Source organism: Mastigoproctus giganteus, chromosome 7 (assembly GCF_048544385.1).
Source record: "Mastigoproctus giganteus isolate SK-2022 chromosome 7, ASM4854438v1, whole genome shotgun sequence".
Lineage (NCBI taxonomy): Eukaryota > Metazoa > Arthropoda > Arachnida > Uropygi > Thelyphonidae > Mastigoproctus > Mastigoproctus giganteus.
This window is the reverse complement of record NC_143581.1, coordinates 217,285,916-217,298,698: the sequence shown is the minus strand read 5'-3', so window position 1 is coordinate 217,298,698 and position 12,783 is coordinate 217,285,916. Positions and strand designations below refer to the sequence as shown.

The 12,783-nt window shown below is 38.8% G+C and overlaps 1 protein-coding gene across 4 annotated transcripts in view; it reads right to left on the bottom strand.

The window, feature by feature from the left end:
• The window catches only part of LOC150083681 (extracellular matrix organizing protein FRAS1-like), an 866,422-nt gene that overhangs the window by 200,501 nt on the left and 653,138 nt on the right, over positions 1–12,783 (bottom strand). For all 4 annotated transcript variants that reach the window (XR_016547213.1, XM_090378121.1, XM_090378123.1 and 1 more), the window contains one exon: positions 3,142–3,289. Coding sequence is in view for 3 of the 4 variants with exons in the window: in XM_090378121.1 (XP_090234247.1) it covers positions 3,142–3,289 (148 nt within the window). In the remaining variant the exon portion in view is untranslated. The remainder of the gene's footprint in view (positions 1–3,141; positions 3,290–12,783) is intronic.

Genomic DNA, 12,783 nt, shown 5'->3' with positions numbered 1-12,783 from the left:
AAAGGTATTAAAATCAATAGTACTTAGTACCATGCTTGGCCGTTGTTGTTGTTGTTGTTATTTGGTTTTTAGGAGAATTGGCAACCAAAGCCATATTGCTCTGGGAATATGCGGTGGTCATTCCCTGACCTTTCCGCATCCTCTGTATTTGGTGGTGACGGGCTCGAACCCCGGTCTAATCAAGAAGCGTGTGCTATGCACTGCTGCTCTTTCCCACCTGGCTACAGAGGTGCCTGCCATGCTTGGGTTGAAGGTTGAGAAGATTACAGAAGATACATATTGATAATAGACTTGAATTTCAGTAGATTGTAATTTTCAGGAAATATGTATGAATGGGGGTTGTATGTATGAAAAAGGAAGTTGAAGGAAAAAATTAGGAAGAAGAAAAGTTGGTTCTGTGAGTTTCAAGATGGGCAGTAAAAGGATGGTAACTGATTGCAGCATGTGTTTGGACCGGTTTGGAAGAAAGCAGGAATTATAGAAACCAATTCAGAAGAACAGCATCCATAGAAGTATCTACAGAAAAGGCATATAGCAGAAAAAGAATATCTATGAGACAAAGAGTGGAGAGATTTTGTTAGAGATGGGTCATTAAGTAACCTAACGGCCTTACTTTGAATGGAATCTAGAAGTTTGAGAGAGGTTTTAGGGGCACCACCCCTGATATGGGAACAATATTCCATAGTAGGACAGATTTGTGAAATGTACAGATTTGTGAAATGAGCAGCCATTTGAAGAAAAGAAATGCTGAGAACAAAAGAGAAATCCCAGTTTTTTAGATATAGAGGAAGCAATCTTTGTGATGTGGTTGTGCCAAGACAGATTAGAAATTAAGGTAATCCCTAACAGAGATTTGTGATCTTTTCTAGAAATCTGAGAACCATCAGAGATAAGCATAGGAGCAGAAGGATCCTTTTTGTGAGATAGACAGAATTTAGTTTTAGAAGGATTTAAATCAACTAAGTTACCTTTGCCCCACTGGAGAATTACCTGTAGATCAGCATTTAGGGAACTGGTAGTGGATATTCGAGAAGTTGAAGCTGTTTGTGCAGGGCAAGGTTTCTCAAACTAGAAGGTGGAATGCAATGTGCTATCATCAGTAAAACTATGGATAGGATTTCCAGTCAATGGGAGAAGCCTATTAATATACAAGAGTAAAGGAGTGTGAGAAAGAATTGCACCTTGGGGAATGTCTCCATTAATGGAGAAGTTAGAAGACAGAGAGCAGTATACCATTACTTGCAGTGAGCAGTTAGAGAGAAAACTGGATACCCAATTACAAAAACTTTTGGTGAACGATAAGATGGAAGCTTATTTAGAAGATCTTTATGCTAAACACAATCAAAAGCCTTTCAAATGTCAAGAGCAACTGCTTGAGTTTTATCAAACTTTTCCATTGATAGATAGGTAACGTAAGACAGCATATCACCAGTGGATTGACACTGATGGAATCCATACTGACGATCATTTATCAGATGGATAGTTTGTAGATAGTTTAGGAATTGATGATTAAACTGATGCAGATTTATCCATTTTAGAAAGGGTAGAAGTGCAATGGGACGATAATGGATGGAAAGGAAAACACCAGTGGAATAAGAATGTGCCAAAAAGGTGACATAGAATAGGAGTAAGCTCAGGAGCACAAGTTTTGAGAACAAGTGGAGAAATACCATTAGGACCTCTTGCTTTTTTGGTATCAAGACTGTTCAAAATTATTCTGACATACTTTATTTGGAAGACCACAGGAGGCATTGAATGGAATGTACTCAGAACGGTAGGAGGTGGTTTACCAAGGTCATCAATACACGAGTTAGAAGAAAATTACGAAGCTAGTGATCACATTTATCTTCAACTGAGGTGGCAATAGAGATGGGCAAAAGTTGTGACCAACAGCTTTGGCAAGAGACCAGAATTCCCGACTACCAATTGGACAACAAGCAAGTTTTCTACTCCTAGCCTGTTTGAAATTTAGTTTGGACTGATTACTAACTTCTTTACAATTGTTGCGAGCTTGGTGCAGGTAGAAAATGAACCTGGAGATTTGGATGCAAGCCAATTGTGATATGCTACATTTTTATCTTAAACAGCCTTAGCACATTTATTGAAAAACCAAGGTTTAGATGAAGGACAAGATTTTAAGGTGGAATGTGTAATAAAGGATTTCGTCCCTACAAGAATAATTTCAATGACACGATCTGAGCAATTTGGAAAATTTGGAAAATTAAATGCACTAGGCATAATCCTTAGGCATAATCCACTAGGCATAATCCCATAATGAGATACAATTAAAACGATGCTTTCTACGCTACAATCGTAGCTCAAATATATGGGTTAACTATGGTGTATTTACACCGATATTATATAGTTAATTATCAAAACCCATAAGGATTATGCCTAGTGCATTTAATTTTCCAAATACATTACCACCACACCCTTCTGGCATCTCTCATAATGTGGATATAACTTCACAACTGAGATGGCATATTGTATTACCTACCCGCCCACTGATGACGAAGCCAAAAAGCTTCGAAACGATCATCTGGGTGGTGGTACGCTGAAAATAAATAACAGTAGTCTTCTCTACTAGAGAAGCGTTATTTATTTGAAGTAATTCAATAGTAGCTATCTTGTTGTGAAGGCAACCACATTATGAGATACAATTAAAACGATGCCTTCTACGCTACAATCGTAGCTCAAATATATGGGTTAACTATGGTGTATTTACACCGATATTATATAGTATAATATAAGAGAAATATAGAACAGTAGAAACACTGAAGAAAGAATGGAAATTCCAGGATGCAAAATCCCAGGTTAGTTCTACTAGAAAAACTACTGGATAAATATAAATCACACTAATACTTGGACATTTCAATTAATGAAGCAAGCACAATAATTATATACATATACTGATGTAAACTTATAATGGAAAATTTGCACCACATCTTTTTCAGTTAAAGAATATTCAAGATCTGGGATACAATCATTCACTGCATCCCTTTCTTACTAGTTAATAACTGAACAGTGGCAGTGACAAAACTCTCCACACTAAAATTGTTGCTTAAACATGTTATCAGAGATAAGTAACTAGGAGCATTAAATATATATATAAATTAGAATAAGTCACACTTAAAAACTTACTGTCTGAATTAGCATCACTAATAATAACCACGGTCTTGTCAGGGTGACCAAGGGCACTTCCCACTGGTGAACTAAGATATGTAACAAATGTTTCATTTCCTTCCAGCTGTGGATTTAGTATATCATCCAAAATAATAACAGGACAGACCTGCAAATAGAATTTCATTTTGGATGGCTAACATAAAGCTGTGACAGGACATAACAAATAAATAATAAATAAATTTCCACCTATTCTTGAGATAGTAGGCCAAAATAATTTACATATTCATTGTGTCTGCATATATATTGAATTGCTTAAGGGTAGCTAGGTTCCACACTTAACAAAGGGCTGTGCATTTTTTATTAGCATTAGCAAAAAAAAAAAAAAAAAAAAAAAAAAAACACATTCCCATTTCACCCTGGTCACTCCAAATGTTTGTCTAGTTCAGCCTTAAATTTATTTAAGCTATCATCTTCCACAACAACAACAAATAGAAGCCTGTTCCAGCAATCAAGTACCCGCTGACTAAAGGCAAACTTTCTCACATCTATTCTACAACTGCCTTTCCTCAATTCGAATCTATGCCCCCTCAGAGTCTTAATCTGAGCAAGCGGAAGTATCCCATCAGCATTCAGCCTGCTCAATCCATTCAAGGCCTTATACACCAACATCAGATCACCTTATTTATGGAAGCATGAGAGCTCAAACCTAGAACTGCCTTACTTGTGGCGCAGCATGATAATCTCATCTAATCTTTACTGAACAAACTAAGAAAGTACAGTAATCTATCTCTTATAGTTGAATAGTTTGAGGGGGTTTAACATACTGAAAAAGTGAAGATTCACTTTGGTGGTTACACCTGAAAGAAATATATAGAAGATAAACAAAAATTTACATATTTACATCAAATTATGTTGCATTATCTCATTAATTATAGTTTTTAAATTATGGTATCTTAAATCTTCTCATCCCAGTTTAGGGTAGTGAGGTACCATCCAGTTTGCACTTTTAGCATAGAGAATCATTGCATTACAGAAAATTCACCAAGTATGTTGCAGGTTGACATTCTTACAGCAAGAGCTTTGCAGGAATCACTGACCTGACATCAGGCTTAATGTCCAAGTATGTAGATGATACAGAGGTTGGCAGGGTTGTTAACGACACTAATGGCAGTGTGCTACTGCAAAAGGATCTAGAAAAGCTGGAAAGATAGGCTGAGAAGTGGCAACTGAAGTTTAACATTGACAGATGCAAAGTACTGCATATGGGTAGAAGTAACTCCACAGAAACGTACCAACTGTACGGTACTACACTTAGGGGTACTACACAAGAAAATAAAAAAGACCTGGGGGTAATTGTGCAGTCAGATATGAAGTTTTCTGATCAATGTAGACAGGCTGCCAGAGCAAGTCATGAGGTAATGTCAATGATACACTGGAATTTTGCTAGTAGGGAAAAGGAGGTGATTATCCCTTTGCATAAGGCAATGGTCAGGCCATGCCTTGACTACTGCATACAAGTCTGGAGCCCTCATTTTAGGAAGGATGTAGAGTTGCTTGAGTGAGTACAGAGAAGGACAATAAGATTTGCAAGGAGAACGAAGGGGTCCTCTTACCAAGAAAGGCTTAAGTTCTGCAAATTGTAGTGGCTGAAGACCAGGCACCTGCGAAGTGATCTGATTGAGGTGTATAAGGCTCTGAATGGACTGAGCACGCTGAATTCTGATGGGATTCTTTCACTTACTCAGATTACGAACCTGAGGATATATAAATTGAGGACAGACAGTTGTAGAATAGATGTGTGTAAATTTGCCTTTAGCCAGCTGGTAGTTGATTGCTGGAACAAACTTCCATCTTCAATTTGTTGTGAAAGTTGATAGATTAAATAAATTCAAGGAGGAAGTGGACAAACTTTTAGAGGGAATGGATGTGTGAAATTGTTTTTTTTTTTTTTTTTGGTTGATGCTACATAAGTTTGTATGCTTGCTTTATTGTATAACATGCCTCTACTACTACCTGTTGTGTTGGCAAGGGATGCAAAGAAAAACAGCAAAGAGTTCTTTACTTATGTAAACTCTAGAAGGAAGAGGATGAATCAGATTGGTTCACTTGATATTGATGATTCAACTGTTGATGATCCTGCTCAGGTAGCTAACAAACTAAATGAATATTTTGCATCGCCATGAGGAGTTATTCAGTAAGGGGGAATGCCAGAGGTGTATTCAACTCTGGCAGTAAGCTAGATAATCTTGTAATAACTGTGAGTAAAGTGGAGGAGAAATTTTGAAGATAAACACAAGAAAGGCACCTGGGGTGGATGGGATCTATCCAGTTATATTAAAGGAGGCAGCAAAGGAAGTAAGCAAACTATTAGCCATAATTATGAGAGCTTCCTTGGACTCAGGGGAGATATCCATAGACTGGAGATGTGCAAATGTGACCACAATTCACAAAGGAGGATCAAAGGCTGACACAAGTAATTATAGACCTGTGAGTTTAACTTCTGTTCCAGGAAAATTAATGGAGGCACTGGTTAAAGATGCACTGCAGGATCATCTAGACAAGACTTCAGTTATAGCTCGGACACAGCATGGTTTTGTTAAGGGGAAGTCTTGCCTGACCAATTTGATTGGAGACTATGATGCAGTCACAAAAGAACTGGATGCAGGAAAAACTTTGATATTATATACTTGGATCTTAGAAAGGCTTTTGATACTGTTGCACATGGACGACTGCTGCACAAATTGGAGCAGTGTGGCATTGGAGGAAAATTGCTGCTATGGATAAAGGGATGGAAGACAGAGAGAGTGGTAATCAATGGACACTGCTCATCATGGACTAATGTTATTAGTGGAGTCCCCTCAGGGTTCAGTGTTGGGTCCATTATTGTTTTCTGTATTTATTAATGATATTGATGATGGTATATCAAGCTTAATGTCCAAGTTTGCAGACGATACAAAGGTTGGCAGGATTGTTAAGGACACTACTGATGCTATGCTGCTGCTGCAACAGGATCTGGAAAGGTTGAGCAGATGGGCTGAGAGGTGGCAAATGAAGTTTATAACATTGACAAATGTAAAGTAGTACATATGGGAAACAGCAACCCCAGAGCAACATATCAACTCTGTGGTACTACACTGACAGTGGTAGAGAATGAAAAGGACCTGAGGGTAATTGTGCAGGCAGATATGAAGTTCTCTGAGCAGTGCAGATGGGCTGCAAGAGTAGCTCATGGTGTCTTGTCAATGATATACAGGAATTTTTCTAGCAGGGATAAGGAGGTGATTATTCCCTTGTATAAGGCAATGGTCAGGCCCCACCTTGAGTACTGTATACAGATCTGGAGACCTCATTTCAAGAATGATGTAGAGCTGCTGGAACAAGTACAAAGAAGGGCAGCAAGATTAGTGAATGGAACAAAAGGTTGCTCTTACGAAGAAAGGTTTAATTTTTGCAAATTACAGTGTCTGGAGACTAGGCACCGGCGAGGTGATCTGATAGAGGTGTATAAAGCCTTGAATGGTTTGAGCATCCTCAATGCTGATGAGATTCTTCCTCTTGCTCAGAATAATTACCTGAGAGGGCATAATTTCAAATTGAGGAAAGACAGATGTAGGATAGACGTGCGGAAATTTGCCTTTAGCCAGCGGGTAGTTGGTTGGTGGAACAGACTTCCATCCCTTGTTGTGGAAGTTGATAGCCTAAATAAATTTAAGGCTCAGCTGGACAGGTATTTCGAATGAACGGACGGGTGAAGTGGAAGTTTTTTTTTTTTTTTTCTTGCTGATGCTGCATAAGCTTGCTTTCTTGCATCGTATGCCTCTATTAATACTAATGCTAATATTGAACATTTGTGAGAATTTGTAACACCAGAAATCAGAGTTAATGTTCTTTGCCATTTTGGCAAAGATTTGTAATGCCATACAGTAATTCCAGATCGCCATTCAGAGAGTGAAAGGGTCAGCTGACACTGTAATCTCAGCAGATGATTAGACTGGCAACATCAAATAGGCTCTGCCACAAATCTTTTGATGTCCTTAACGTTTTTCTACCTGCCACCTTTTTACAAGCTTAGTAGAACATCAAATTTTCTCATGATCAACAACATCAGGAGAAGAGTTTTTATAAACTAATAAAAGGAGTTTGGTAAATAAATTTGATGAATTTGAGGTATTGCTCAAAACATCAAAGGCAGATATTGTTGGGATATCAGAGACGTGGTGTCACACAGATATAAGTAATGCGGAACTGGAATTTGGGGAATACAATGTATATAGAAAGGATAGACAGGACAGGAGGGGAGGAGGGGTTATGCTATTAATTAAGAAACACATAAAGTCAAAGGAAGTGAAGCCAGTTGACATCGATGGACAGGGCAGTGTCGAGTCAGTTTGGTGTGACATAAGCATAGGGAAATCAAAATTGAGAGTAGGAGTGTGCTATAGGCCTAATGACTCTGATGAGTATAATAATATATTGTACAGGGAAATAGAGTGGGCCAGTAAATCAGAGAGTCTTATAATGGGGGATTTTAATTTCCCAGATATTGACTGGAATTTGTGGGTTGGTCACTCGCACACTAGCAAGGCTTTTGTGGATTTATTGGATGATTGTTTTCTACATCAGCATGTTCGTGAGGCAACAAGAGGGAGCAATACTCTTGATCTGATTATCAGTAGTGATTCTTCATGCATTAAGAACCTGCAGATAAATGAACCACTAAGTGGCAGTGATCACAGTGTGTTGAAGTGGGATTTACTCAAGGAGGTAACTACCATCAGAGGTAAAGGGAAGGGTTTCTGTTTTCGTAAACGCGTGTTTTCGTTTTGTTTTCGTGATGGTCTGAGACAGTATTTAAATTCTATACAGTGGGACCAACTGATGATGTTACCAACAGCAAACACAAAACGGGAAGCATTCAAGGAACTAATCTTGGTGGCTACCAGGCTTTACATACCAACTAAGAAATATTGTTCAAGGTTTAGGCCTAAATGGTTGTCAGATGGACTAATGAGACATGTGGCAGAGAAGAAAAATGCATGGGATACATACAAATTAATGGGTGACATGGAAGCCTATGATAGATATAAGTTGGTCTGTAACCAAGTCACAAAGGAGATTAGGCAGGCAAAGGCAGACTACGAAAAATCCTTGGCAAAGGATGCAAAGAAAAACAGAAAGGAGTTCTTTACATACTTGAACTCGAGAAGGAAAGGGATGAATCAGATTGGTCCACTGGATATTGATGGTTCAACAGTTGAGGATCCTGCTCAGGTGGCTAACAATCTAAACGAGTATTTTGCATCTACATTCACGCATGAGGAGTTATTCAGGAAGGAGAATGATGTAGGTAAAGTAAACATTGGCAGTGAGCTGGATGATTTTGTAATAACTGAGAGGAAAGTGGAGGAGAGATTGTTGAGGATAAACATAAAAAAGGCACCTGGGGTGGATGGGATCTATCTAGTTATATTAAAGGAGGCAGCAAAGGAAGTATGCAAACCCCTAGCCATAATTATGAGAGCTTCTTTGGACTCAGGGGAGGTACCCATAGACTGGAGATGTGCAAATGTAACCCCAATTCACAAAGGAGGATCAAAGGCTGACACAAGTAATTATAGACCTGTTAGTTTAACTTCTGTTCCAGGTAAATTAATGGAGGCACTGGTTAAAGAAGCACTGCAGGATCATCTAGACAAGAATTCAGTTATAGCTCAGATGCAGCATGGTTTTGTTAAGGGCAGGTCTTGCCTGACCAATTTGATTGGATACTATGATGTAGTCACAAAAGAACTGGATGCAGGGAATAACTTTGATATTATATATTTGGATCTTAGAAAGGCTTTTGATACTGTTGCACATGGTAGACTGCTGCACAAATTGGAGCAGTGTGGCATTGGAGGCAAATTGCTGCTATGGATAAGGGGATGGTTGAGTGGCAGAAGATAGAGAGTGGTAATCAATGGACACTGCTCAACGTGGACTAATGTTATTAGTGGAGTTCCTCAAGGTTCAGTGTTGGGTCCATTGTTGTTTTTGGTGTTTATGAATGATATTGATGATGGGATATCAAGTTTAATGTCTAAGTTTGCAGATGATACAAAGGTTGGCAGGGTCGTTCAGGACACTACTGACGCTATGCTGCTGCAACAGGATCTGGAAAGGTTGAACAGATGGGCTGAGAGGTGGCAAATGAAGTTTAACATTGACAAATGTAAAGTACTACATATGGGTAACAGTAACCCCAGAGCAATGTATCAACTCTGCGGTACTACACTGACAGTGGTGGAGAATGAAAAGGACCTGGGGGTAATTGTGCAGGCAGATATGAAGTTCTCTGAGCAGTGCAGACGAGCTGCAAGAGTAGCTCATGGTGTCTTGTCAATGATATACAGGAATTTTTCTAGCAGGGATAAGGAGGTGATTATTCCCTTGTATAAGGCAATGGTTAGGCCACATCTTGAGTACTGTATACAGGTCTGGAGGCCTCATTTCAAGAAGGATGTAGAGCTGCTGGAACGGGTACAGAGAAGGGCAACAAGATTAGTAAATGGAACAAAGGGTTGCTCTTACGAAGAAAGGCTTAAGTTTTGCAAATTATAGAGTCTGGAGACTAGGCACCGGCGAGGTGATCTGATAGAGGTGTATAAGGCTTTGAATGGTTTGAGCATGCTCAATGCCAATGGGATTCTTCATCTTTCTCAGAATAATCACCTCAGAGGGCATAAATTCAAATTGAGGAAGGACGGATGTCGGATAGATGTGCGGAAATTTGCCTTTGGCCAGCGGGTGGTTGGTTGGTGGAACCGACTTCCATCACTTGTTGTTGAAGTTGATAGCCTAAACAAATTTAAAGCTCAACTGGACAAGTATTTCGAACGAACGGAGGGGTGAAATGGGAGAGGGTTTTTTTTTTGGCTGATGCTGAATAAGCTTGCTTTCTTGCATCATATGCCTCTACTAATGCTAATGCTAATGCTAATGCTAAAAATATATGAAGCTTTGGTCATCAAATAGCTCCATAAAATCTCTTGGTATTAGTATTGACAAATGATGCCAGAAAGCAAGCTTATAAATTGTCAGCCAACAAAAAAAAAAAAAAAAAAAACTGCCCACGTCACTTGTTTATTCCTCCAATAGTTTGTTTAGTTCTACTTAAATTTATTTAAATTACTCACTTCAATAAAAGATAGAAGTTTGTACCAGCAATCAAACTTCCCCACATCTATCCTGAAACCGAACTTCCTCAATTTGAATTTATGCCCTTTCACGTGTGTAATATGAGCAAGAGGAAAAATTAGATCAGCAGTAAGCATGCTCAATCCTTGCTCAAAGTCTTAAACACCTTGATCAGATCACGTGCAGGTGCCAAGTCTCCAGATGCTGAACTGCAGTACTGAAGCCTTTCTTGGTAAGTCCACCCTTCCCCCTCCTCACCAATCTGGTTGACTTTCTCTGTACCTGTTCCAATAGATCAACATTCATCCTAAAATCCAGACCTGACCTCCTCCTCTACATCCTTCCTGAAGACCTGACTTGTATGCAGTACTGAAGATACAGCCTAACCACAGCCTTGTACAATGGGATAATCACCTCCTTATCCCTGCTAGCAAAATTCCTGTATATCACTGACAAAACCACATGAGCTGTCCTGGCAACCTGCCTGCATTGTTCAGAGAATTTCATATCTGGCTGCATAATTACCCCCCAGTCTTTTCCATTTTCCACTACCCTGACAGTAGCACCAAACAAAGTAATCTGTTTAGTGCTACTGTCAGAGTAATCTTTGGTAGAGTAATCGGGATTGCTGCTATCCATATGTCGTACTTTGCATTTGTCAATGTTAAACTTCAAGTGCCATTTCTCAGCCCATTTGCCTAATTTTTCTAGACCTGGTTGCAGTAGCCTACCTTGATTACTGTCATTAATCACCATGCCAGCCTTTTTCTATTTGCAAACTTACACATTAAGTCTGATATACTTTCATCAATATTGTTAATAAACACAGAACAATGGACCCGGCACTAAACACTGGGACTCCACTAAAAACATTAGTACACAAAGAGCATTGTCCATTAATAACCTCTGTTTTCTCCCACTCAATCAATCTTTTATCTATAATTTAACTGCTTCAGTTTATACAGGAATCTTTTACGTGCAACAGTATCAAAACCCTTCCTGAAATCCAATTATATGATATCAAAATTATTTTCTGCATACAGTTCCTTTGCAATAACTATTAAATATACAAAAATTACAGAAAAACTCTAACGTCTGAAGTCTGATTCAGTTACTGTACAGTCGATGTGGCATTATCATATAGTCTCCTGGAGAACGAGCGTTCCGGTACTTTTTTTTTTTTTTTTTTTTTTTTAAAAAACACACTACTGCATATCATCATTGCTATATCAAGCTCCTTCCTCAAAAAGCAAGTCTCAATCTGCCAATGACTTTGTTTAATATATAATTAATAGATTACAGTCAGCCCCAGTGCTTTGTTCACTTTAAGCTGCAGCAGTTTCTCTTCCGCCTGTTTTTCATTTTTTTATAAAAATATTTAATTTACAATCGTATCAGACATCTGCTAAGCTCATCTCTAAAACTTAATATGAATGTAGATGCAAAGTATTTAGTTTGTCAGAAACCTGTACAGGATCAACAATAATTTCTAGAGTAGCTTAATAATCCTATTTACGATACTTAGATTGAGATTTTGTAGGTATTACTTAGTATCGGAAAGGGTATCATATCCACGTGTTTACCATTCGTAATTGCCGCCATTGTTACGCGATACAAAATATCTCGAAATAGATAGCACATAAGCTTAATATAGTATAATACATAATATTGTCAATTAATCTTGTTGAACTTCGTTGTCAATTAAATTGTACTTTTAACTATACATATAACGACTTGGGTTACGTAACATAAATAATCAGTAAAAAATAAATAATTAATACTTAACTTGATACGGAAGTTACATAAAGGGATTTCGTAGATAACACTCGATACTGAAACATAAATATAGCTTTATAACTGTGTTGGGATATAAGTTTAGGGTTTTAATTTTGTACTGAAATTGAAATTTTATTGAAATTAAATCGAAATCATGACTCAGACCAGAGCAGCAAAGCAAAAGGCTCAAGCTAATGGGAGTGCTGTGGCTCAGGGGAGAACTGAGGGGGAGGGGGGGCAGTTGCACTCTGAATCACAGCCTATTAAAATGGCACTACTTGCCTGATGTTTGTGGATCAGTCGGGTACAGGACATGATACTACCATGGGGGATGTCTCTGTATGTGCGCGATGCAAGGAGTGTAAGGAAATCAGGCGACAACTCATTGTTATGGGCCTATATGAGAGCTTGAAGGACAGGGTGGATGCCCTCGAAGGATTAAAAGTGAGGGGGCCCATCAAGCTCTCAGCTGCCCACACCAATGCCAGAGCTTGCACTTGGTCATCACGTGACACACCGGCAGCCCCCAAGGCAGAATGCACTGGTCCCAAAGGAACTAGTAGTTGTTGGTGACTCTATTGTCAGGGAAACGGGAATCATGCTTTGTAAAAAGGATAGGTGGAACAGGACCAAGGTATGTCTGCCAGGGGCAAACGTTGATGACGTTGTAGAGCGGATATCATCTTTTAAGGGCACAAAAGGTGATAT